This window comes from Staurois parvus, unplaced genomic scaffold (assembly GCF_062004578.1).
Source record: "Staurois parvus isolate SC_StPar_1 unplaced genomic scaffold, SC_StPar_1.0 ptg000195l, whole genome shotgun sequence".
NCBI lineage: Eukaryota > Metazoa > Chordata > Amphibia > Anura > Ranidae > Staurois > Staurois parvus.
Genome location: NW_028317991.1, coordinates 6,627,831 through 6,654,339, shown reverse-complemented (window position 1 = coordinate 6,654,339; position 26,509 = coordinate 6,627,831). Strand labels below are relative to the sequence as shown.

The 26,509-nt window shown below is 42.3% G+C and overlaps 2 protein-coding genes across 9 annotated transcripts in view; one reads left to right on the top strand and one right to left on the bottom strand.

Annotated features, from left to right (window-relative positions):
* PIGP (phosphatidylinositol glycan anchor biosynthesis class P) overlaps positions 1-15,232 on the bottom strand; it is a 57,880-nt gene extending 42,648 nt beyond the window's left edge. For 5 of the 6 annotated variants that reach the window (XM_089677918.1, XM_089677917.1, XM_089677920.1 and 2 more), the window contains exon 1: positions 15,117-15,232. The gene's annotated coding sequence lies outside the window, so the exon portion shown is untranslated. Of the gene's footprint in view, positions 1-2,161; positions 2,308-15,116 lie in introns of those variants that run through there. The other variant, XM_089677915.1, reaches the window with a different exon arrangement.
* Positions 15,233-15,297: 65 nt separating this feature from the next.
* Positions 15,298-26,509, top strand: part of TTC3 (tetratricopeptide repeat domain 3) — a 192,774-nt gene continuing 181,562 nt past the window's right edge. For 2 of the 3 annotated variants that reach the window (XM_089677912.1, XM_089677911.1), the window contains exons 1-2: positions 15,314-15,417; positions 23,816-23,961. In XM_089677912.1, the coding sequence (XP_089534038.1) occupies positions 23,835-23,961 (127 nt within the window). In that variant the 5' untranslated portion in view covers positions 15,314-15,417; positions 23,816-23,834. Of the gene's footprint in view, positions 15,418-23,815; positions 23,962-26,509 lie in introns of all 3 variants that reach the window. The other variant, XM_089677913.1, reaches the window with a different exon arrangement.

The following is a 26,509-nucleotide window of genomic DNA, read 5'->3' as shown; positions in this document are numbered from 1 at the left end:
AAATTGTGCGGTCATGCAACACTGTACCCAAACTAAATTTTTATAATTTTTTGGAGACAAATAGAGCTTCCTTTTTGTGGTATTTGATCACCACTGGGGTTTTTATTTTTTGCTAAACAAACTAAATAAGACCAGAAATTTAGAAAATAAAAAGTCTTAGTTTCTATTATACATTTTTTTTTTCCTCCTTCACTGATAGGCACTAATAGGCTGCACTAAATTTTCCTCCTTCACTAATGGGCACTTATAGGCTGCACTAATGGGCACTGATGAGGAGTCACTAATAGGCAGCACTGATAGACACTGATGGGCACTGTTAAGTAGCACTGATGGGCACTGATAGGTGGCACTGATTAACTGATGGGCACTGATTGCCAGCACCAGTGCATCAGTGCCCTGATTATCAGTGTAGATGTCCCCCTGCAAAATGCCACTTACCGGCTCTCCTCTCTTCATGCACTGTCAGAGTGAGGAGAGGACTGTCGATAAAGGGTGGAACAGAGGAAGACTGCCAATCATCCTCTGGGTACTGAATTTTTTCCTTGTTTTATGGATATATGTAATTTTTGACACATTGGGTATCTATTTACTCATTGCAACCTCAAAAATTGGAAAATATGTTGTGCTTGCGTGTCTTAAAATTAACGTTAGTATTTTTTACAGAAAATTTGCATTTGGTAAACATGTGGGCTAAAATTTATAATGCTCAGGGGAAGGGAAAGGAAGGTGGGGGCAATCTTCAGGCCTAAAATGTGCAATTTACCATTCAATTAAAATTGCTCTGGTAACAATGTAGTTAAAGCAAAATGGTACTTTGCCCGTTCTGGAGCACCCTTCACTGCTGTTACCTACCTTCTTTGTACCCACCCCTGCCACCCTGATTGCCTGTCAAAGCCCTGATAAATACTCAGTGTGAGTGAAGGTGTCACTCTCCCCCAACATCCCATGATGCAGCACTGCCTACTGGAATAACCAACCCCCACGGAACAAGTGTTGTCACCTGGGGGCCATTCTTCAGCCCTGTGTACAATCCGACCCGAACCGACCTGGATCTTACACAGAGCTTTACCTTGGCCCTCTGCCGGCTGAAGGTGCGGTTAGTGTGGTTTAACATGATGGGCCCTGATAAACAACTAGTGGCATAATTGTGAAAAATTGCAACAAGAAAATTATGTGGGAAACTGTCACAAAAAGTGGCAGGGTGTAACAAATGATCTATTAGGGCCCATTGACTATAGCTGATTAGGAGTCCTGTGCCACCTACTGCTTAGTGAATAATGAGCTTATTCTATGCATCCAAAATATATCCAATCTTTTGAATTATATGTCATACAAATTGTGACATTTCTGTGATATGCTGCAAATTGGGATTTTCTTCTCTCTGATGCGAGCTACACTAAACAGGAACACGCATTATGAATCATTGTTTATATGTTGCACCAGTGAAAATGTTGCACTCTGGCAGTCTGTGCTTCATATGATGGGCCTGATAGTTTACCGGGCCCCTGGTATTAAGACAGCCCATTTATATTTTTATTATTCAACTTGATACTATTTGTATGGCATGTATAGGTTTGTCCTCATCTAAATCTGGTAAATCTATAGGAGATTGTACAGAAATTGTACAACCAGATGGTATAGTGTATGACCAGCTTAACCACTTGCCAGTGCTCATATTAAAATGTCCTGTAGGCAGGTGGCTGCATCTGAAGCCATGACCCTGGTATCATTTTTTTTTCAGCCAGTGCTCAGTTTTCTTGTAGGAGTACCACCCGCAAATTACTACTGATTGAAGGGGGCTGCACTGCAACTGCTGGTGCTGGCTTTTAGGGTTAAAACAGGCAATATAACATCTCCTAATTGCCTGTCAAACATCCTCTGGAAAGTGATCCCCTGCCCTAATGTAAATGAGCCCTTAGGGTAGAGATGAGCGTATGGTTCTTAAAATACAATAAATCCACATACATTCTTATGGGAAGATTTCTGTTGAAAAGAATGGCCTGGTGACAGGGACTCTTTAAAGTGGTTGTAAAGAGTTTTGAGGAAGGGGAAGGGCTGGATCATGGCGCCGTGAGCAGCGTGAGCTCTGGGCGCTCGCCATGATGAGTGGAGCTTTCTCCCCGCTGCCTTGATTCCCCTGTCCTGACTGCCCTGTACTTACCGGTGGTGGCAGGTGGGAATGTAGGATCTCTCCGGAGCTGAGTCCCTGAAACTGCCAGAGGGTCTGTGGACGACGACCGCAAAAAGTCCAGGGATCTTGGTAGTCCAGGAGCAGAAGGAGGAGATTGATTGGCTTGGAGACAGAGGAGCTTCCCGGTACTAAGAGAATCTTAAAGGTCCAGGAGAGCAGGGAGGCTCTATGGACGAAGAGCATACCGAGAATTAGAAGGATACGCCCGCGAGCATGAGACATCAAAAACAGGAGGCCTAGAGACCCCGCGGACCATCCATAAGGCACAATAGTCCCCCCACTGGTGTTTTTTGAAAGCTTGATGTGGTAACCCTGACAGGAGTCAAGAGACGGATGGAGATTGATCAGCTCTGAATAGTAGGGGCAGCGGGTGATGGTGAGTTGCCGTGGGTAACGGCAGGACTTTCAGTCTATTGAAATATCTATGGCTTATGTGATAAATCAAATTTAAACTCACCTATGTATGTGGGGTGACAGAGGGCTATTGTTAGAATGATTATTCGTCAGGGGTTGTCTCAGACTGATCGTGGAACTGTTTAATCAATACTGGTACCCAAGTTACCAGAATAAGGGTGTCAAAAATCAATAGAAGTAAAAGTAAAGGAGCTTTACCCTGGAGGACGATCCTATTGCATTTTTATAGAGAAATTAGTGCGGTGACGCTCAGGTGATTACCTAGCTGACAATTACAGACAGCTGGAGATAATAGGACGTGTAATAAGAGAGCTGAATCAGGAATGATGGGCAAATTAACTAAAGGAGGGGGCTCAAAAACCCCACAACAGAATATGAAGAGCTACTACAATTAAAAATTATATGCCCCTCCATGAGAAAAGTCCAGAGAAGCGGATACAGGAAAAACAACAAGAAGGACTCAAAGTTCGATGGAGAGCATTCCAGGCTACCAGCTGGGTCCCGAGATGGGAACTTGACTAACGAATCGGTAAGTGTGGAAAGTATCATGGAACAGAGTGTCACGGAACAACAGGGAACCATATTACAAATACCTACAAAAATGGCGGAAATGTTGACTAACGAATCGGTAAGTGTGGAAAGTATCATGGAACAGAGTGTCACGGAACAACAGGGAACCATATTACAAATACCTACAAAAATGGCGGAAATGTTGAAGATGAAGATGTGCCTGAAAAATGAGTTGGGGGTATTACGTAATGACCTGGGTCGGATACTAACTAGAGTGGAAGAGGTAGAAGAGAGATTAGAAACACATACCCAATTAATCAACAATGCAGGTAGAGGAGATGCGAATTGAACAGAGAAAGCTCTTATATAAGTTAGAGGAACAGGAGAACCGCGATAGAAGAAATAACTTAAGGATTCGGGGCCTACCAGAAGATCAGGCAGAAGATCTAGAGGAGAAAATAAAGAGAGTGCGTAACCCAATAATGGGTACACCAGTGTCAGAAAACCTCCAAATTGACAGAGCACACAGGATTAGAAGGCCTTTAGGAGTACTGGGGGACAGACCCAGAGACGTCATAGTCCGATTTCATCATTATGCAGATAGAGACAGACTATGGAAAAGTATACAGGACATTACTGAAATAAAATATGAGGAAACAATGCTGCATATCTTTGCTGACATCTCCCCAGAGACACTGGCAAGCATAAGATCTTTGAAACCGTTATTGGAACAAATGAAAGAGAAAAGAATTCAATATAATTGGGGCTTTCCTGCATGTCTGATTGGTTGGAAAGATGGTAAATCAGCAAGACTGAGGTTTCCTGAAGACTTCAGTGATTTCTGCAAGAAACTAGACTTACAAAAAATAGAACTTGAAGGATGGTCAGAGCATCTTCATGTTAATGACGGGTGGGGGGCAGGAAGACGAAGTAGGGAGTTCGGGATACGGTGTGGAAAATCAGAGAGTGGAGGGGGTTTGGGGACAAGGTGGGAGAGGAGCTCCCAGCCATAGTCTTGGGGTAGGGGGCCCCATTCCTACTTCTTGCCCCCCTCGCTCCCCTTTCTTCTTTTTTTTTTTCTCTCTGGCTGTGCCTTGAATTCCCTGCCCTCGGTCCCTGCCAGCCTAGGTGTGATGACGGTTGGGAGGGTTGGAGAGGTAAAGAAAAACTTGCTCAAGCGGGCAGCCTGGAGATCAGACACGCTGTCAAACTCCAATCTAATGTTACGAACTAGGGATTGAAGGGGACGTGAGTGTTCCGAGTCTCATTCCAAATTAGGAATCACTAGTAGAAAATATCCACAACAGATTCCAGGGCAATATGTTGGACACAAAGGTTCAAGGGGTGTGGGGAGTGGGGGTGGAGGGGTAGAGATGGAGGGAGGGCTGTGGGGGGAGGGTTCTGTCTTGGGTTGCTCATATCTGTGTCCCTGTGTTGGGCAACTGGATAATATAGAGAACGAAAATCAGAAATGGGATTGATTAAGTTTATGACTTGCAATGTAAAAGGATTACATTCCCATAGATTTAAGATACTCAGGGAAATATACCAACATTCCATACATGTAGTGTTTCTACAGGAGACACATATAACTTAGGATACAAATGTGAAACTATATTCAAAGTACTATCCAACATGGTATTATGCTGATTGCCCCATAAAAAGGGCTAAAGGGGTAGCAAGTGGGTTTTCAAAAAGTATTAGCTTCACCCCAGAGGGCAGACTGGCAGACTCAGAGGTCAGTTTTTATTCTTGTAGGGAAGACTACAGAAAACTGAATATACAATAGTTAACATCTATTGTCTGAATAAAAATCCAGTAATATTCCTGGAGGGCACGTTAAGAAAAATCTCTGAATATAAAAGGGGTAATCTGGTTGTGGCAGGAGATTTTAATCTGTGTCTAGATCCAAATTTGGATGCGTCATCTGGTACGTTGAGAGAAGGTGGTAGGAAATTAAAATCATTGAAGAGATTACTACATCAATTGACTTTCTCTTGGATGTTTTACTCTCCATGAGTCAAAGACTACACCTTCTTCTCACCAGTACATGGAACGTACTCAAGACTGGATTATATTTTGATCGAACGTAGACAACTTGAGTTGCTGATTAGCTCCAATATAGAGGTCATGCCTATCTCTGATCATGCTCCTGTCACAATAAGACTTTGGGTTGGAATGGAGCAGGACAAAATAACTACTTGGGAGACTAAATGAGATGCTTATACAAGATCCTAAAATAGAAAGAAAGATTAGACAGAAAATTGAGCAATTTTTTTAGCTTAATGAGACCAAGGAGGTCTCTGTAGCCACGGTGTGGGAGGTCCATAAGGCATATATCAGGGGAATAGTGATAGGGGCCAAAAAAAAGAAAGAACGGGGGGAAAATATAAAGAGGGTGACAGAGGACCTATATAATTTAGAACAGTTACATAAAAAAAATAAGAGAGGAACAGGAGTTGAGGAAGATATTTAATTGGGTATCAAAATGAGATATCAGTTGGGGAATAGACCTGGAAAAATTTTAATGAGGAGGTTAAAGGAAAAGAAATCCAAAAACTTTATATATAAAATTCAAACTGGTAAAGGAGAACTGGTGTATTCCACCACTGATATTGCTAACAGGTTTCAAGAACATTATAGCAGGCTTTATGATGTGAGCCCGAGAAACCGAAAAAAAAAAAAAATAGAGGATGATATGAAGAGAAAAAGGCAGAAATATTTAAAGGAGGTAGAGTTGCCAAGAATAGCAGAGAAAAAACTAGAGGCCCTAGAAAGAACTATTACTCTAGAGGAAATTAATTTGGCCTTAAAAAACACAACCTCAGGAAAGAGCCCTAGTCCGGATGGATATACGTTGGGTTATTCAAAAAAATTTTGAGATCTTTTGATCCCCAAAATGTGTGGCTATATGAATGAAATAGGAGAAGGGATGCAAATGAGGGAGGAATCATTGCAAGTACATATAACTATTATACTCAAAAAAGGCAAGGATAGATCACAGTGTGCTAGCTATAGACCCATATCCTTATTAAACGTTGACATAAAATTGTTTCTAAGGTTTTGCCAACTAGATTGAAGGAGCTGATGCCGGAGTGGATACACCTGAATCGGGTAGGATTTATCAAGGGAAGAGAGGGGCAGGACAATGGTCTGAGATCACTGTACCTCTTACAAAGAGTAAAGAGACAGAAACTGCTGACAATATTTCTATCGATAAAGGCCGAGAAAGCTTTTGACAAGGTCAACTGGAGATTTATGTTTGATACGTTAGAAGTTTCAGGATTAGGGCCCAAAATATTGAAGTAGATAAGAGGGTTTTACAACGGACCAACAGCGACGGTCAAGGTCAACGGATCCCTCTCCTAGTTTTTTAAAATGCATGATGGTACCAGACAGGGATGCCTACTATCTCCATTGTTATTTGGATTGTCACTGGAACCCATCTTGGCAAGGGTAAGACGGTGTGTAGATATAGTGGGAATAAAGGTAGAGGAAGTGGAGCATAAGGTGGCAGCATATGCAGACGATATTTTATTTTATATAGTAAATCCTACAATAACGTTGCCTAATTTAATGAGACTATTAAAACAATATGGCAAACTGTCAAATCTGAAAATAAACCCTGCAAAGTCAGAGATCTTAAATGTTAACATTCCAAAGCAAGAGAAATTGAGTTGCCAAAAAAGAATTTTCATTTACTTGGAAGGAAAAGGAAATAGGAAATATGGTACCTGGGAATAAAATTAACTCCTTCAATGAAAAGCATATACCAGGCAAATTTTATCCCCTTAATGAAATAAAGAGTGAGTTGGGGAGACTTTCAAAAGGAGGAGCTTCCTGGATAGGTTGTATAAATGTGGTAAAGATGATGATAGTACCAAAGATTCTTTATAAGTTTCACATGCTTCCAATAAACTTCCAATAAACTTGCCATTGTCCTTCTTCGGGGTAATAAAGAGGCTGATACTCATTTTTATATGAGCAAATAAGAAACCGAGAATCAGTTATGATGTATTGTGTAGGGTAAAAAGGAATGGGGGATTGGGGTTGCCTAATTTTAGGAAACATTATTTAGCGGTGTTATAGTAGACTGGACATTTAATTCACAAGGGAAGGGTTGGGTAAATATGGAAGGAACACTAAGTAAAGCACAGCTAGGGAAGATTATATGGATACCACATACATTTTGTACACTAGATGAGAATACTAGTCCTTTAACAAAAAAGTGTTAGGTGTGTGGGATGGAATTTATAAGCAGAAAGGATGGAAATATAACTCCGGTTTGACTCCTTTAGTGGGTACGGAGCACTTTCCTCCTGGGAAGTATACAATTTATGGCAAATGGATTAAATATAAAAATGCACGTTTGAAAGATATTTTACACAAAGGGAAGTTACACACATACCAAAAGTTAAAGAGAAAAAACGATTTGTTTTTCACATTAGATGAATGGCGGTATGGACAATTAGGACATTTTGTTTCATCGCTCCCTCAACCACTAGGGACCTTGGAGGATATGCACCCATTTGAAAATATGCTGAATGTTAATACAGTTCCAAAACAAGCCACCTCTAGGATATATAAGATCCTGATAGATATGGAAGGAGCTGATCCTCCTGGGTTCTTGGAAAAATGGGAAAAGGAGTTTGGAACAGAATTGAATGAACAACAAAGGAATAAAATATTTAAATTAACAACACATGGGGTAACAAACATGAGTACAGTAGAAATGAATTATAAATGTTTGACAAGATGGTATATTACACCATGTGTGGCACATAAACAGCAAATGGACGTTTCACCTTTATGTTGGAGAGGCTGTGGGAAAAAGGGTACAATGGCACATATATGGTGGGATTGTCCGAAAACACAGGATTTTTGGAAATAAGTCATTAATTGTATCCAGGAAATCAGTGGGATTATTATACAAATGGACCAGTGGGCATGTCTATTTTATTTAGAGCCTGTATGCAAATGGTATACAAACAGGGGAATATATCATTTAATCAGGGCAGCTAAGGGCTTGATTCCCAAGTTCTGGCGAGCCCCGGAGCCACCAAGAATAAATGATTGACTAAATAGAGTGGAAAATATTTTTAGGATGGAGGAACTGTGTCCTATGGAGGAGGATAAAATGGAAGAATTTAGGAAAATATGAAGTAGTTGGTTGGACTTTAAAACATCGAGAAGATATAACTGGTATGGAGTTTAGAGGGGAAAAGGACAGGGAAGATTGATGGGGAACTTGAAAGAACGAGAGGTTGTGAGAAGGATGGAGACATAGATATTGATAGATAAGATGAGTAAGAATTTAATCAATTAAGATCTGGTTAGAGGTTTTAGGGGGGGGGGGGGTAGGGAGGGGCAGGGGATAAGATGTTGTTCTTTTGAACTTGTGTATGTGATGTATATTAGGTTGTTTATTATGTTTGTATTGGAAACCTCAATAAAGATATATTAAAAAAAATAAATAAAGTGGTTGTAAACCTCAGACATGAAATATGGACAAAGAATATCCCTCTATAGTGTATACTTGTCTCAATCTACAGCACTAAGTGACCTTTCTCTCTGCTGCCTCATTCCTCTGCTATCTATATGAATCACTTCTGACAAGTTTTTTTGACACCAAAAGAAAAAAAGGTGACAGGAGATGGAGCTATAGCACACATCCTGTGACTGACATCCTCAGCACTGTTCCTGTGTGCTGTGTGGAGGGGGGGAGGGTGAAGGGGTGTCTCTTCTCTCTAATCAGCTATCACTGAACCCTGCAGTGTATCATTTCAGCTCCCTGCCCTCTGCTTTCTGAAAGCCCAGAGAAGCTTTATAAATGTTGGACATTGAACGGATGTAGAAGACTGCAGATTAATAGGTACAACTGATGTAGCAGGACTTGTTTCATCTCTGTGTATCATCTGCGGCCAGTCACTTCACTGGGTATATGTAAGGATTTACAACCACTTTAAAAGACATCAGTTTGAAAACATTAGTTGCCTGGATGTCTGTGGCATGTCAGAGGAAATCTGAGGCACTTACTGTATGTATATAAATTTTAGGAAAGGTTTTGAAGATAACTCATGCACTACTTTAGAAGTTGGTGCGACTCCAACCATGTGACAATAAGGTGCGGACAATAAAGTGCGACTTGCCATGCGATTTGCAACTCGCATCGCATGGCAAGTCGCACCCTGTGTGACCGGGATATAACTGAACTGGAAAATGACAGTTGGAGAAAGAATACTTTCTGCAACCAGAATAACATTTTCCAAAAAAAAATATTTTATTAGTAGAAGAGCAGACAAGATAGCATATAGAGCATATACAGCTATAGATCACAGTCAGAACATAGACATGACACGTTGTCTCCCGTTTCGCAGACGGGACTTATTGTAAACTGTAAAACAAGGCCATGTGGAATGGAACAGTACATCAAACATACACTACAACCAATGGATACGCAGAGGAAAGAGAATCCAGCAATGTAGGTGTGCGTTATCATGTCTTGAACCTCAGCATATATTTATGATGGAGTGGTATGAAGATTAGGGTATGGAGGGCACTGAATGTTGTGGATGTCATGGCTTACTTATTCATAACTTAAGTATATGATACAGTTGAGGTGAGTCATATCTGTGTAAAGGTAGGTGCTCTATTCTGGTTGGTGATGAAGGAATGATAAGGAGGTGTGAAAAAGGAGAGGTCGGAGAGAAGAACAGGACGAAAAAGAGATGCGGGATAAAATGGTGGGGGGATATGGAGGAAGGGAGAAAAAAAAAAAAAAAAATTAAAAAAGGTATATGGGGGAGGGGGGGAAGTAAGAGGTTACGCGGAGGCAGCGTGTATAGGAACTAGAAAATTAAGGTGGAGCACATCCCCAAGTATTAGCCAAGCCAGAAAGGTAGTTATAAAGCTTAGAGTATGGAACGTGTAAGGTCGGACAGCGGGGTAACACGTGGATCGGAGACCCTGTTAGGCATGTCATAATATATCTCTACAGCCCATCTTTACGCACGGTAAAAGTGTCCCCGGTGATCCGGGTATTCCCTGATACAGCGTTGTATTGGGTCATTTAGTCCAGGGATATAGATTGATCATTTACTATTAAGTGATAAGCAGGATGCAACCAGAATAACATTTTCTGACTCTGAGCTGTTTCTTTAGGGCTCGTTCACACTAGCTTTGGTTTCTGAGGAACGATCTGCATTTGGATTGTTCTTCAGAGAGCATGTGTCACCTTCTTACAACCTGCTTTAACCCCCTGAACCTCGTACTAGTGCACTGCAACAGCATGCATTGCATGTGGTTGTGGGCTGCTTACAGAGGGGCCCTATTCACTTGAAGGGATTGCGCCGGTTGGGCAATACATCCATTGAAAGTGACAAGGGGTATAATTCCTGCCATGGATGCGGCAAGTGTACACCCCTGGCTACTGCCTCTGCAGCTGAAAGGAGAGTGTTTGGGGGGCAGTAAAAATGAGTCTCAGCTGCGGGTTTTACGGCTCTTCAACCGCTAGTGTGAATGAGCCCTTATTGCAATCCATGTCACAGAGCAAAGATTAGGGATGAGATCAGGAGTGATTGGATCCTAGCCCAAACCCATATGAGTGAGCTGGCCAGGAAGCTGTCACCTGTAATGAGCCAAGGATAAGCGGTCTAGGCATTCCCAATTCCTCAGGTATACACTCCTGTTGTATACATGAGGCTGTGAGGCAAGGAATGCCCCGGCCACAGATGACTGGCCCAGTTCAGGTGACAGCAGCTTCCTGGAAGGTTCGTTCTGGCGGGTTTGGACCAGGATCTGAACATGCCCAAGCTCATTCCTACTTGGGAAGATCTCAGGTGTCCTCTGAACTCATCTCAATCCAAACATCTAAATTGCGCTTTTTTAAAACTCTGATCAGCCAATAAGAGCAGCGATTTCACCAGCATCCCGCCCAGGGGCGGACTGACCATTCAAGAACTCGGGCACTGCCCGAGGGCCCGGGGTCAGTAGGGGGCCCCATGAAATGCCCCTGGTACCTTTTTATAGGCTTTTTTTTTTAGTGTGGGCAAGGACACAGGGGCCCCATGATCCCCTATTGCCCGGGGGCCCCATGAGTTGTCAGTCTGCCCCTGATCCCACCCATTGTTTACGTATGCTGCAGGGCAGGGAAAGACACAGCTGGCAGCACGTGTAAACAAAGTGGTGGGATGCTGGCGACATTGGTACCCTTAAATGGTCACATGCCCATATTTAGCCAATGACTGACCAAGTTCTTTCAATTTTTTTTGTTGGTGCCCTTTTACACTGAGGAGTTTTTGAAGCAATTTTGTGTTAAAAAAAAAAAAAAAGCCTAAAAGAAGCTCATGAAAAAATGCTTCCCTATGTATGTCTATGTATGTTTTCACACTGGGGTGTTGCGCTTCCGTTGCGGTGTATTGCAGCATTTTGGCGCATTTTTTTTTTAGTTAAAAAAACACACCAAAAATGCACCTCCATATTGAAATCAATTGAAACCGCCTCAAAAACGCACCTGGAATGCGTTTTTGGTGCAGGTTTTGAGACATATGTCCTTTAACCATTTAAAGACTGCCTCATAACAGATGTACTGTTACAGCGTGGCTACTCTGTGCAAAATCACACACACATATACAGTATATATGTGTGATTTCGCATTTCCAGGTAGGGGACGCACCCTGCCCTACCCTCACTGTCACTGGCTCCGGAAGATGCCAATTACCGCGTCCCAGCCAGCAATTCATGGCTGGATCTTGGAAGATAGGTAGAGAAGCTGACGGGAGAGTTGTAAACAACACAGATCTCTTTCCTGTCAGTGGGGACATGCTGCTATCTATCTCTCTGCAAAGCAGAGGGATAGAAAGCAGTATGTTCCCTAGTAAAAACAGCACACAGTTAACCCTTTGATCACCCCAGATGTTAACCCCTTCCTGCCCAGTGCCATTAGTACTGTGTCAGTGCTTTTCATTAGCATTGAATTGTCACTGGAGATGTCAGTGGCAGTTAGTCAGTCCCCACCCAGTGTCAGAATGCCCAACGCAGTCCAGCTTAAACTTCCTGTATATATACCGCCATTTGTAGATGCTATAACTTTAACACAAACCAATTAATATACATTTATTGGGATTTTTTTTTTACCAAAGACGTTGCAGAATACATTTTGGCCTAAATTTTTTGACGAAATTTAATTTTTTAAATATTTTTATTGGATATATTTTATAAGAAAAAGTCAAAAATATTGTTTTTTTTTTTTAAATTGTTAGTATTTTTTGCTTTATAGCACAAAACCTAAAAAACACAGAGATGATCACATACCACCAAAAGAAAGCTCTATTAGTATGGGAAAAAATTATATAATTTCGTTTATGACCACGCAATTGTCAGTTAAAGTAACGCAGTGCCGTATCGCAAAAATAGGCCTGGTCAGGAAGGGGGGTAAATCTTCCGGAGGGCAAGTTGTTAAAAACACACGGCAAAAGAGCGTTTTTGCAGTGGATCAGTGTGAAAGTAACCCATGCAGGTACTTATATACAGTGGATATAAAAAGTCTACACCCTGTTAAAATGTCAGGTTTCTGTGATGTAAAACAATTACAAAGATAAATCATTTCAGAACTTTTTCCACCTTTAATGTGACCTATAATCTGTACAACTCAATTGAAAAACAAACTGAAATCTTTTAGGGGGAAGTAAACATAAAAAGCTAAAATAATGTGGTTGAATAAGTGTGCACACCCTCTTATAACTGGGGATGTAGCTGTGTTCAGAATGAAGCAATCACATTCAAAATCATGTTAAAAAGGAGTCAGTACACACCTGCCATCATTGAAAGTGCCTCTGATTAACCCTCTGATTAAATAAAGCTCAGCTGTTCTAGTAGGTCTTTCCTGGCATTTTCTTAGTCGTATCCTACAGCAAAAGCCATGGTCCGCAGAGAGCTTCCAAAGCATCAGAGGGATCTCATTTTTAAAAGGTATCAGTCAGGAGAAGGGTACAAAAGAATTTCCAAGGCATTAGATAGACAATGGAACACAGTGGAGACAGTCATCATCAAGTGGAGAAAATATGGCGCAATAGTGACATTACCAAGAACTGGACGTCCCTCCAAAATTGATGAAAAGACGAGAAGAAAACTGGTCTGGGAGGCTGCCAAGAGGCCTACAGCAACAATAAAGGAGCTGCAGGAATATCTGGCAAGTACTGGCTGTGTGGTCCATGTGACAACAATCTCCTGTACTCTTCATATGTCTGGGCTATGGGGTAAAGTGGCAAGACGGAAGACTTTTCTTATGAAGAAAAACATCCAAACCCGGCTAGATTTTGCAAAAACACATCTGAAGTCTCCCAAAAGCATGTGGGAAAATGTGTTCTGGTCTGATGAAACTGGTGAACTTTGTGGCCATAACCTCAAAAGAAATGTTTGGCACAAAAACAACACTGCACATCACCAAAGGAACACCATACCTACAGTGAAGCATGGTGGTGGCAGCATCATTCTTTGGGGCTGTTTTTCTTCAGCTGGAACTGGGGCCTTAGTCAGGGTAGAGGGAATTATGAACAGTTCCAAATACCAGTCAATATTGGCACAAAACCTTCAGGCTTCTGCTAGAAAGCTGAACATGAAGAGGAACTTCATCTCTCAGCATGACAACGACCCAAAGCATACATCCAAATCAACAAAGGAATGGCTTCACCAGAAGAAGATTCAAGTTTTGGAATGGCCCAGCCAGAGCCCAGACCTGAATCCATCGAAAATCTGTGGGGTGATCTGAAGAGGGCTGTGCACAGGAGATGCCCTCGCAATCTGACAGATTTGGAGTGTTTTTGGAAGGAAGAACAGGCAAATATTGCCAAGTCAAGATGTACCATGCTGATAGACTCATACCCAAAAAGTCTGAGTGCTAGAATCACATCAAAAGGTGCTTCAATATTAGTTTAAGGGTGTGCACACTTATGCAACCATATTATTTTAGATTTTTATTTTACTTTCTTCCACCTAAAAGATTTCAGTTTGTTGTTCAACTGAGTTGTACTGTTTATAGGTCACATTAAAGGTGGAAAAAGTTCTGAAATGATTTATCTTTCTCATTTTTTTTTACATCACAGAAACCTGACATTTTAAGATGAATGTGTAGACTTTTTATATCCACTGTAGCGCCATCAATTTAAGCAGCACTTTACAAATTTTATTGTACATTCACATCAGTCCCTAACCCCCAAGGGGCGTACAATCTAAGGTCCCTAACTCACATTCATACATACACATACTAGGGATAATTTAGACAGGAGCCAATTAACCTACCAGCATGTCTTTGGAGTGTGGGAGGAAACTGGAGTACCCAGAGGAAACCCATGCAGACACAGGGAGAACATGCAAACTCCAGGCAGGTGGTGTAACAAATACAAAGTTTTGGTAAATCTAACGGTCATTGTACAGAGATATGTGTATAGTGTATGGCCAGCTTAAAGTAGAACTAAAACCACAATTTTTTTTTTTAGTTTTGGATAGAGAGGAGAGGGATTAGAACCCCTGTCAGGTTTTTATTGCTGTGTCCCTGTTAGGGAGATTCGCCCTATTTGTCCTGGAGAGAGTTGTCACCGACATAGCAAAGAAATCTCAAATGTTGGGTTGTCACCAGAACAGGAATAGAGAGGAAATCTTCCTATGGGGACACTGGTTCTGGTGACAACCAGGGATTCCATCACTTTCGGGGGGATTTCCATTCACTTCCTGTTATGGCTATGGGACAGGAAGTGCAGGGAAATCCCCCTAATAGGGCACAGATGCAAAAACCTGATAATTTATAACCCACACTGTATATAAAAATGAAAAACAAAAGCTTTGCCTTCAGTTCTACTTCAAATGTGAAAGCTTGGTAAGAAAAAAGTCAGATGGATTAGGAGCAAACACAATGTATAGAGAGGGTGCTGGGACCGAAACACAGACATCAACTGCCCCTGCACCCCTCAGTCGTGGCCCCCTATCACCCCCAGCACATACTCACCACCACCGGCCGCCCTACCACTTCCGGCTTCCCTTGTAGTACCGCCCATCGCCAGCAGGGGGTGCTCAGCGTGAACCGCAAACAATGCGTCCCAAGTTCGTGTGGGCGCGTCAGCCGATACCCCGCCCAATCATATTCCTTTCCTGGTGGCAGCGTGCCAGTAGAACGTAATGACGCCACGTTTTCTCGGTGCGTGGAAAGGATTGATGGTTGATGAAGTGAACGGGGGAAGAGGAGGAGGGCGGAGACCAGCCACGGGAGGAGAGGAGTAGACGGGGGTCCTGTGCTTGTCGTGCCTCAGGTACGAGTGTTTGTGGGGGGGGGAGAGGGACTTCATAGTATGGGGGAGCGGGGGGCCATATGGAGGAAGGCCCCATCACCTCACTCAAGCCACCTTCAGCTCCAGGCCATTCCTGATACTTTGTTTACATTTTAAAATCAGAAAATGTCTTAGAACCCCCAAACATCATATATTTTTTGAAAGCAGAGGCCCTAGAGAATACATTGGTGGGTTTTGCATTTGTTTGTCGCACGTTATTTGCGCAGAGGTTTTTTAAAAGCACTTTTTGGGATACAAATACACCTATTGCAGAAAAACACAGCATAACCCAATTGTTTTGTAAAATATAAAAGGTGATGTTACGCCGAGTACATAGATACCAAACATGTCACGCTTTTAAATTGCGCAACGGCGACAGACGGCTTAAATGTTACTATCCATAGGCGACGCATTAAAAGCATTTTACAGGTTAGCCCTTCACATTGGCAGCGGAGGTTTGGTGCTAGAATCACTGTCCATGATCTGACCATCTCAGCGATACCTCATGTGTGGGACAATGGCTGTGGTGTGCGTGCGGGACCAATACGTGTGTTCACCTTTGTGCGCAAGCATGGGGGCACTGTCGGTTTTTTTTTTTATGCTGTCACTTAAAATGTTTACGAGACCCCAGATCCCTTCTCTGCACTTGACAGCATTACAAAAAATAAAGATCAGTGTGTTTTTAATGCTTTCAGATTTTTAAAAATTCAAAGTAAACTGGAAGTGATGTCAGGTCATCCCTTCCTGTTTAACCATCCCTGGCGGTATTCCCGAGTGTAGCTCGGGGTTAACTTTCAGTACCACAAGCAGTAACCCTGAGCTACGCTCGGGAATACCTTGCAGTGTTGCTCAGGGATCTCTCCAGCACTTACCTTGTCCTGCGCTCCCGTGATGTGTCCCCTGCAGCGTCCCCGGCCATCTCCGGCCGATGCCGGCATCCATCTTCTGGGTTCCGTTCCCTGCGAGCGTCGGGATGTATGGGGACGGAACCGGCGGGAGATTCAAAAATTGTAAAATGTGACATTCACTCAATACACTAAAATCACATAGTATAACATTCCTGTATCAAAGCATTTCACATACATTTTGTCCCGAGTGCTTTGTCCTGCGCCCTGCCTGCATTTTTACTGTTCTTTCTGCCTGGAAACTGAGAAACGACCATGGCGTCCAAAAAGCGTCCCTTTAGGTCAAAAGCGACTAGAGAACAGCGATAGTAAATTAGAACCACTTGCAGATTTGAGTGATAATGATTCGTGGGGGAAATTCGTCATCAGACACTGAAAACGATTCTGTGACTGGACACAGTGATGTGCAAACTTGGCGCTCTTTCAGATTTCAGTGTTTTTGGTTTGATTACATTATTGAATTAAATGTATTATTATTTTTTATGATTATATTATCATTTATGATTTCGTGTTTCAAATTGTATCATACCCGGGATGTTTACTAGACTCTTGTTCGGACAGATTTCAGTGAGTCATTACTAACAATTACAGGCCTACAATAAAAAAACAACATATTTCCATGCAAAAAAAGTACCTCTTTGAGCACAGAAATACTGACATAATCAGACCGCTAGGGAGGGTAAAGGATAGGTTCATCTAATTTTCACCCATATTCAGGGTGTAACATGTTACGATCTGACCGGCCCCCACAATGGCTACATTGCAATTGTCCAGTTCTGGGAGGGTGTCATATAACGTCCTCAGAGAACTCTCCCTACCACGCGCCACCGGCATCTATGGACACAGATGATCATGTGATGTGGTGAAAGGTCAATCACAGCGGCCTTTTACCACGTGATCAGTTGTGTCCAGTGACACAGCAGATCACCGGGTAAATGCAGTTGCCGGTTATCGGCTGCACTTTCCTCATGCTGTCTCAGCGTGAGGAAGGTACTGCCGGTAACCGGCTATTGTCAGAAAACAGATCGGCACTGATGATCAGTGCCCAGCAGTTCCACCCACCAGTGCCTACCGTGAGTGCCATCTATCAGTGCCCATCATTGCTCATATCAGTGCAGCCTCATTAATGCACATCAGTGAAGGAGAAAAATTAGCAAAATTTTATAATAGAAACAAAGAAAAGCTTTTTTTTTTCAAAATTTTTGCTCTTTTTTTGTTTATAGTGCAAAAAATAAAATGTTTAGTGGTGATTAAATACCACTAACAGAAAGCTCTATTTGTGTGAAAAAAAGTATAAAAATTTTATATGGGTGCAATGTTGCATGACCGCTTGTCATTCAAAGTGCGACAGCGCTGAAAATTGGCCTGGCAGGAAGGGGGTATAAATGCCTGGTAGGCAAGTAGTTAATTATCACTCCACATTTTTTCTCTCCCCCTTCTTTCCTACTTACAAGGCTGGCAAACTCTGGGAAGGTTGCCACTTCGTGCAAAAGATTTACATGGACTACTATGGGCACTCTATGGATTTTGTCTAAATGCCATGGCTTATTGATAGATTATATGGTTCTTATTGTGCACTGATCACCTTGGATTTATCACTGTCAGAATACAATAGCTCATTTGGAATTATTCCCCCATCCACATTGAGTGTGTGGATGGGGAACTAGGGTCTGGTTCAATGAAAAAAAAAATGTACCCATCTATGGCCAGTTTTAACCTGGCGGTACCCTACAGTCTGTACAATCTTTTCTAGATTTACCAATAACTATGTAGGGCCAAGGTGAATGTGTTTTTTACATATATTTTATATTAAATTGGATATTACTAGTATACACTATGTTAATTTTTTCATATATATCCATCGATGATTGACCTGCACCAGTGGTACTGAGCAACCCACCAGGAAGATAATCCCCGTAACCCAGGGATAATAGGGTTCAAGGTGCAACAAAACCGAAATTTAGTAGGTCATATATATCAGGTGAGAGGCTGATGGTGAAGGTATCTCACAAGTGGTGATATAGTAAACTTCAGCTCTGTGCACATGGATGGGATGGATTTAGGCTGGCCATACATTATACAATTTTCTCGAGATTTGTGGTTTAGATTTACCAAAAACAATATTATAGGAGGACAAACCTAAACAACACTTTCAGTTGTATCCAATTAGCGCATTCCTTTATTTAAGCCTTGCACTACACAGTTGAAGGTAAATCTAAAGGAAATTGGGCAGAAAATTGGAAGATAATTGTATAATAGATATAGATTTGTATAGCGAGCGCTTACTGTGGTCAAAATCAGATACAAGCCGCTAGAACACCAAAAAAGGCAACCAACATAGCCTTCCAAGACAACGTATAGAGAAAAGGTGCAGCGCTATTAGTACGAATAATCGAATATCAATATTGCTTCAAAATAAAGATATTAAATTATAATTCTCATAAATGCGTTATTCAATCTAGTGTCCAAAAACATAAAAAAGTGTGATGTGCAGGTTCTGTCCGGTCTCCTTCCTTAAGGATAAATGATCCGAAGATGAACAGGGAAATAAATGAAATGCGCACTCACCAGAAGTGCGTTTATAAAACGCATGAAAGAAGTTGTCTTTTCTTGTCAGATACATCTAGGTCCTTGGCTCCCAGACAAAGCTGTGTTCTCTGGTCCTCACCATTCATCCATCATGCAAGGTTCTCTGATTCCTCAGACATTCATGCACCTCTGGGGTCCCTCCTTAAGCTTGGTACTGCGAAAGGGTGGTGCTCATAAAGAGCCCAATAAGGTACATCACATAGCGTGATACTGCGTAAAATACTTTATTTCCAAAGCAGAGGTGAAAAGATAAAGAAACAAAAATGCTGACCCCAGTGATTACAGGTGGCCACCAGCGGTGGCTAAGATGTCCAATTGCTGTAGCCCCCCTTGTATAATGTATGGCCAGCCTTAGTCTATATGGAAACTGATAAGGACTTTCACATATGAGGATTGTATTATTGTGGATGCAGTGGTATCCTGAAGTCACATTTTCTACTTGATATATATGAGGACTATATTGTTATATGTAGTGCTTGTATAACAGTGTAAATTTGCTGTCCCATCAAAATAACTCAACACACAACCATTAATGTGTAAACCGCTAGCAACAAAAGTGAGTCCACCCCTAAGTGAAAATGTCCAAATTGGGCCCAACGTGTCAATATTTTGTGTGGCCACCATTATTTTCAAGCACTGGCTTAACCCTCTTGGGCATGGAGTTCACCAGAGCTTCACAGGTTGCCACTGGAGTCCTGGAGTCCTCTTCCACTCCTCCATGGCGGCATCACGGAGCTGGTGGATGTTAGAGACTTTGCGCTCCTCCACCTTCCGTTTGAGGATACCCCACAGATGCTCCATAGGGTTTAGGTCTGGAGACATGCTTGGCCAGTCCATCACCTTTACCCTCAGCTTCTTTAGCAAGGCAGTGATTGTCTTGGAGGTATGTTTGGGGTCGTATCATGTTGGAATACTGCCCTGTGGCCCAGGCTCCAAAGGGAGGGGATCATGCTCTGCTTCAGTATATCACAGTACATGTTGGCCTTCATGGTTCCCTCAATTAACTGTAGCTCCCCAGTGCCGGCAGCACTCCTGTAGCCCCAGACCATGACACTCCCACCACCATGCTTGATTGTAGACAAGACACACTTGTCTTTGTACTCCTCACCTGGTTGCCGCCACACACACTTGACACCATCTTTACCAAATCAGTTTATCTTGTTCTCATCAGACCACAGGACATGGTTCCAGTAATCCATGTCCTTAGTCTGCTTGTCTTCAGCAAACTGTTTGCTGGCTTTCTTGTGAATCATCTTTAGAAGAGGCTTCCTTCTGGGACGACAGCCTTGCAGACCAATTTGATGCAGTGTGCGGCGTATGGTCTGAGCACTGACAGGCTGACTAACCCCCTCCCCCCTTCAACCTCTGCAGCAATGCTGGCAGCACTCACGTCTATTTCCCAAAGACAACCCCTGGATATGACGCTGAGCACGTGTACTCAACTTCGTTGGTGGACCATGGTGAGGCCTGTTCTGAGTGGAACCTGTCCTGTTAAACCGCTGTATGGTCTTGGCCACTGTGCTGCAGCTCAGTTTCAGGTTCTTGGCAATCTTCTTATAGCCTAGGCCATCTTTATGTAGAGCAACAATTCTTTTTTTCAGATCCTCAGAGAGTTCTCTGCCATGAGGTGCCATGTTGAACTTCCAGTGACCAGTATAAGAGAGTGAGAGCGATAACACCAAATTTAACTCACCTGCTCCCCATTCACACCTGAGACCTTGTAACACTAATCATTCACATGACATCGGGGAGGGAAAATGGCTAATTGGGCCCAATTTGGACATTGTCACTTAGGGGTGGACTCACTTTTGTTGCCAGCGGTTTAGACATTAATGGCTGTGTGCTGAGCTATTTTGAGGGGACAGCAAATTTACATGTTATACAAGCTGTACACTGACTACTTCACATTGTAGCAAAGTGTCATTTCTTCAGTGTTGTCACATGAAAAGATAGAATAAAATATTTACAAAAATGTGAGGGGTGGACTCACTTCTGGGAGATTGTGTGTGTGTGTGTGTGTGTGTGTATATGTATATATATATATATATATTGTGTGTGTGTGTGTTTTTTTGTTTTTTTTTTTTTTTCTTAAACTGTCCATCTCGGTTTTGTTTTTCAGCCAAGTGCTGTTATGTTAGTTTGTTCTTTTTCTGAAAATAAGTGTCATGTCCACTCAAAGACATAACGAGTCGAGCTTACTAAAGCCCCATTTACAATATGCATAGTGGGAAAGTGTATTCCTGCGTATTTTTATTTGTGCGTTTTCACGTATTTGTCTGCATTATGTTTAGGGCAGCCCATTCACTTGAATAGGCTGCCCTATGTTCGACAAACGTGCCAAAGAAGCACATGTACCACACTTTGGCACTGTCGGACACATTTGGCCGAGATTTTTGTTCAACAAGCTTGCCACAATTGCACCATGTTTGGGGTGCCATTAATAAATAACGACACTGCAAACACACTTTTTTTTTTTCTTTCTTTCTGAAAATGCAGGCAGAAACACTTGATTGTGTTAGCTTTTTTCAGAATGCCCTAGTGCAAATGGAGCCTAAGGCTCCATGTACACGGTACACTTCTGAAGGATGAAACGGACTGCTGGGAAACGTAAGTTAAAAAACGTCTGTTTAGCCGCGTTTGCATACCGCGTTTATGCATGTTTGCGGTTAGAATGGTTTTTTAAAGCTAAGCACAGGAGAACCTCCCAAATGCCCAGAATGCACTGAAAAGTGGTAAATTATTAATTATTCAGACTTTTTCAGAGAAATACAGAGAGTAGAAGCAGAGACAGCAGTTTGTGTTGAGATTAGCTTAGGTGTGAGTTGCTCATTAACATTTCTTTTGTTTCCAAGGGTGGGAAAGGTGTCTGGTGGAGGGAGTCATTAAGGCCACCTGGCAGGGGGTCTTCATGAGGGATTTGAGGTGTGAATGGTCATTAACATATCTTTTGTTTCCAAGGGTGGGAGAGGTCTGAGGTGTGAATTGGTCATTTCAATGGGTGACAAGCTTGGTAGGAACATCCTGTGTTCAGTGTTTTGTCCATTTCAGTACCTTGAAAACGCTTTGCATCCATTTTTCCTGATGAAAAAAGGCTCTGGACAACGTCGGGAATTTTCAAATGCTTATAAACGCAATTTGCCGCGTTTACAAGCGTTTTGCGTTTGAAACGCTGATAAAATCGACTGCTGAACGCAGGTTTTCTGCATTCAAAAAATCGACTCTAAACTCAAATGCCTGTAAACGACTGTAAATGAAGATGTGTACATGGACCCATAGGAAAAAATTAGGGTGAGTTCAGGGCCTGCTGAAAAAAACACTGAACAGCTCCTAAACGTGAGTTTATCAGCTGCAGTGTACATGAGCCCTAAGACTGGAGCAGAAGTGAATGACAACTAATCGGCTTTCATTTTGAAAGCTTAAAGCGGAGTTCCACATAACCTATCAAAAAATAAGTCAGCAGCTACAAAAACTAGCTGCTGACTTTTAAAAAACAGCCACTTACCTGTCCCTCGGTCCCGTGGTGTGTCCCTTGCAGCTCGTTTCACCGGCCGTCCTGTATTCCAGGAGGCCGGCATCTTCACTTTGGGCACCCGGCTGTGATAGCTTGCGGCTTCATAGCCGGGTACCCACTGCGCATGCGCTTCGTGAATGGTCCTGTAGTCTTCTGGGACCTGTTGCATGTCCCTAAAGACTACAGGGAGGGAGGACACGTTCCGCTTCCAATTGCCTAGGCGATCGGACTGGAAGTGGGAGCGGGTGCCTGTCAAATTTGGGTACCCGTTCCCCAAAGGTGCCAATCCTTAATGGGGAGCAGTCCTTAAAGCGGAACTTCTGCTTTCGGTGGAGCTCCGCTTTTAAATTAGTTGTAAACCTCATACATGAAATATGAACAAAGCATATTCCTCTAGTGTGTATTTGTCTCAATCGAGAGCACCAAGTGTCATTTCTGTCTATTGCTTCATTCCTCTGTTATCGTCGTCATTCACTTCTGACAAGTTTTTCTGACAGCAAGAGAAAAATGGTGATGGGGAGGGACCTCCAGTAGATTGACAGTCTCAGCTGTGCTCCTGTTTGCTGTGTGTCCAATCAGCTCTCAGAGCTCTCCTCACCGATTGTAGCTTTAGCTCTTGGCTGTGTAATGCGTTTCTGCATATCCCATTGTTTACTTATATTTTTACTGTATTTGAAGTCAAAGTGACACTTCATTTGCGTCTCTGTATAGCAGCTCGTGCTGCAGTGCAGTGCTATCCAGTGAGCTGCAGAAAAATACAGCATGTCAGCACAATTCTGCGGTGCATAGCATGCCAATCTTGTGGAGTGAACAGGACATGTAGAAAACGATTGTCTTCTTTATTCTTTTGCGATGACCGGTGTTTATCTAATGCGGTTAAAACACCAGAAAAACATTTATTCAACCTGGAGTTCAGTTTTTAAATAACATCTAAAATCTAAACTTTTTTTTTATTTTTCTTCCTCTTTCAAGTGTTGCTCGTTCGCAGTGCCGCTCTCCCCCTACTGTCACAGTAGCGCTGAGCTAAGCTGTGGGTGAGAGGTGCAGGACTGAACGTGTGCAGGTACTGCAAGGGGGGGAGTGCTGGTTTCAATAATGTTGGGGGCGCTGAGCAAACTGGCGCTATATAAATCCTGTATAATAATGTCCAATGGGGGGGGTCTGATCGATCCCAGTATTCGTTCTTCAGCCAGGCTGTGTGCACACCACAGGCATGGCGATTACAATAAATTACATATTTATAAGGCTATGCTGTGGTTTTTACAAGTACTGGGGCCCCTTGTCTGCATTTTACTGCAAAGATGAACTAGCCTTTTGCATTCTAATGCAATTTTGTTTGAATGTTTTTAGTAATTAAATTTTCTCTTGCTGATAGAACTGCATTCTAAACCAAAATGGAGCGGAAACAGAGAAAAACCCTGTATAAGCAGGTGGATTTGCAGAATGGCCGAATTGTTGGCATATCAGACGCTGATTTGACTGATGTGGAGAAGGAACATCTTCTTGCCATGTCTGATGTTGGTATGTCACAGTACAGAATTTCCTGAAAAGATGTATTTGGTTATCTGGTGTTGCAAAAGAAATTTGCAGCTACGAGGACATCATCGCATTTATGATCCTTGAGCTGGAGTTCAGCTTTTGCACGAGTTTACAACTGTGTACACCCATGCGACGGCCGTGTTTACCTGCACAGGTATTCTGTGCATTCTCATGCAGGCCATCCCATTCATGCCAATTAGGATGCTGCAGCTGCACGGCTGTGCGGGTGCAGATCTCGGAAGTACACTGTCTGTGTTTGTGGCCATGCACCCGCACAGCTGCCAAATTGGGATCAGCGGCTGTGTTTGTGTAGCTGCTGCATCCCATTTGACATGAATGCAGGCACATGCCGCCTTTGCATGGGTCTACACTTAAGGGCAAGAAAATTAATAGGGGGGGGTTGAGGACCTCAGCTATGAGAATCAATTACATAGATTACAATTCTTCACTCTGTGGAAGAAGAATGGATATGATTACATACATATATCAAAACTGAATTGCAGGATGAACCAAACTAGTCTTAAAAATGCTTCCCCCCCCCCCCCCCCTAATACCTATGCTGACTAATCTGTGTAAGAAATGTGTATATATGAACCTATTTTCAGCCTGCTCCCATCTGGTTGTTTGATTTCCCCTGTGTCACCCAGTGGCGGCTGCAGGGGAAAGGGCACTCCAGCAATGGCTAGAGTGGCAATATCAGCCTTAGATTCTTTTGGCCCATCAATTGTTGCCCCCTCCCTCCTCTCCCCTGCAGCTGCTACTGACAAACAGGGGAGCTGAATCACATGACCAGACCAAAGCGGGCTGAAAATAGGTAAATATATACATCTTTCTTGCACAGTTATTTAGCATAGGTGTTAGGTTGGGGGGAGAGAGCATTTTTAAGACTAGTTAGGTTTAGCCTAGAATTCTTCTTTTTGTTGTGTTTTTTTTGTTTGGTTTTTTTTAAAGGTCGCTCCAGTAAATGTAATAAACTGTTTACTTTAAGGTCCCTGACAAGGATACACGGATAGGTTAAAAAAAATGTGGTTTAACCATAGATAGCAGAAAGGGTTCTATATTGTTAGAGCAGGAAAAATGTCTAACTCCCTTCCCAGGAAGCTCTACTAGCTAAGAGTGGACAGCTTCAAAAATACTTTTAGGTGTGTTCAGGGTGGATTTGATTTAAATCAAACTGATTTAAATCACTAGTCAGTAAGGCTTGATTTAAATCCTAGTTTTCTACATAAAGACTAATTCTTGCTGGTATAACTTTAATATGCAAGTAGATGAAGATTTTTAGAATAACAACTTTTCATATTAGTTTTTTATCCCCAGTTTAATAGGTTAATCATTCTATTTGGACAACTTTTCTGTTGTACTTAGGAAGGAGAAAAATAATCATTACCTTAATAATAACAATTTAAATAGATTTATTTATCTGAAACAATAACATTCCAGCATATATTATTTGCTTAAACATCCATGTTTGTTAACTAATTTGGCTAAACAAAATCTACAGTCATGGCCGAAATTGTTGGCACCCTTGATATTTCTCCAGGAAATCATGTATTTCTCACGAAACGTATTGCATTAACACATGTTTTGCTATACACATGTTTATTCCCTTTGTGTGTATTGGGACAAAACAAAAAAAGGGAGGAAAGAAAGCAAATTCGACATAATGTCACACAAACCTCCAAAAATGGGCTGGACAAAAGTATTGGCACCCTTTCACAACTGCGGATAAATAAGAATGTTACAAGCATGTGATGCTCCTGTAAACTCACCTGGGGCAAGTAACAGGTGTGGGCAATATAGAAATCACACCTGAAAGCAGATAAAAAGGAGAGACGTTCACTTAACCTTTGCATTGTGTGTCTGTCTGTGCCACACTAAGCATGGACAACAGAAAGAGGAGACGAGAACTGTCTGAGGACCTGAGAACCAAAATTGTGGCAAAATATCAACAATCTCAAGGTTACAAGTCCATCTCCAGAGAACTAGATTTGCCTTTGTCCACAGTGCGCAACATTATCAAGAAGTTTGCAACCCATGGCACTGTAGCTAATCTCCCTGGTCGTGGACGGATGAGGAAAATTGATGAAAGATTGCAACGCAGAATAGTCCGGATGGTGGATAAGCAGCCCCAAACATGTTCCAAAGACATTCAAGCTGTCCTGCAGGCTCAGGGAGCATCAGTGTCAGCGCGAACTATCCGTCGACATTTAAATGAAATGAAACGCTATGGCAGGAGACCCAGGAGGACCCCACTGCTGACACAGAGACATAAAAAAGCAAGACTACAGTTTGCCAAAATGTACTTGAGTAAGCCAAAAGCCTTCTGGGAAAACGTCTTGTGGACAGATGAGACCAAGATAGAGCTTTTCGGTAAAGCACATCATTCTACTGTTTACCGAAAACGGAATGAGGCCTACAAAGAACAAAACACAGTACCTACGGTAAAATATGGTGGAGGTTCAATGATGTTTTGGGGTTGTTTTGCTGCCTCTGGCACTGGGTGCCTTGACTGTGTGCAAGGCATCATGAA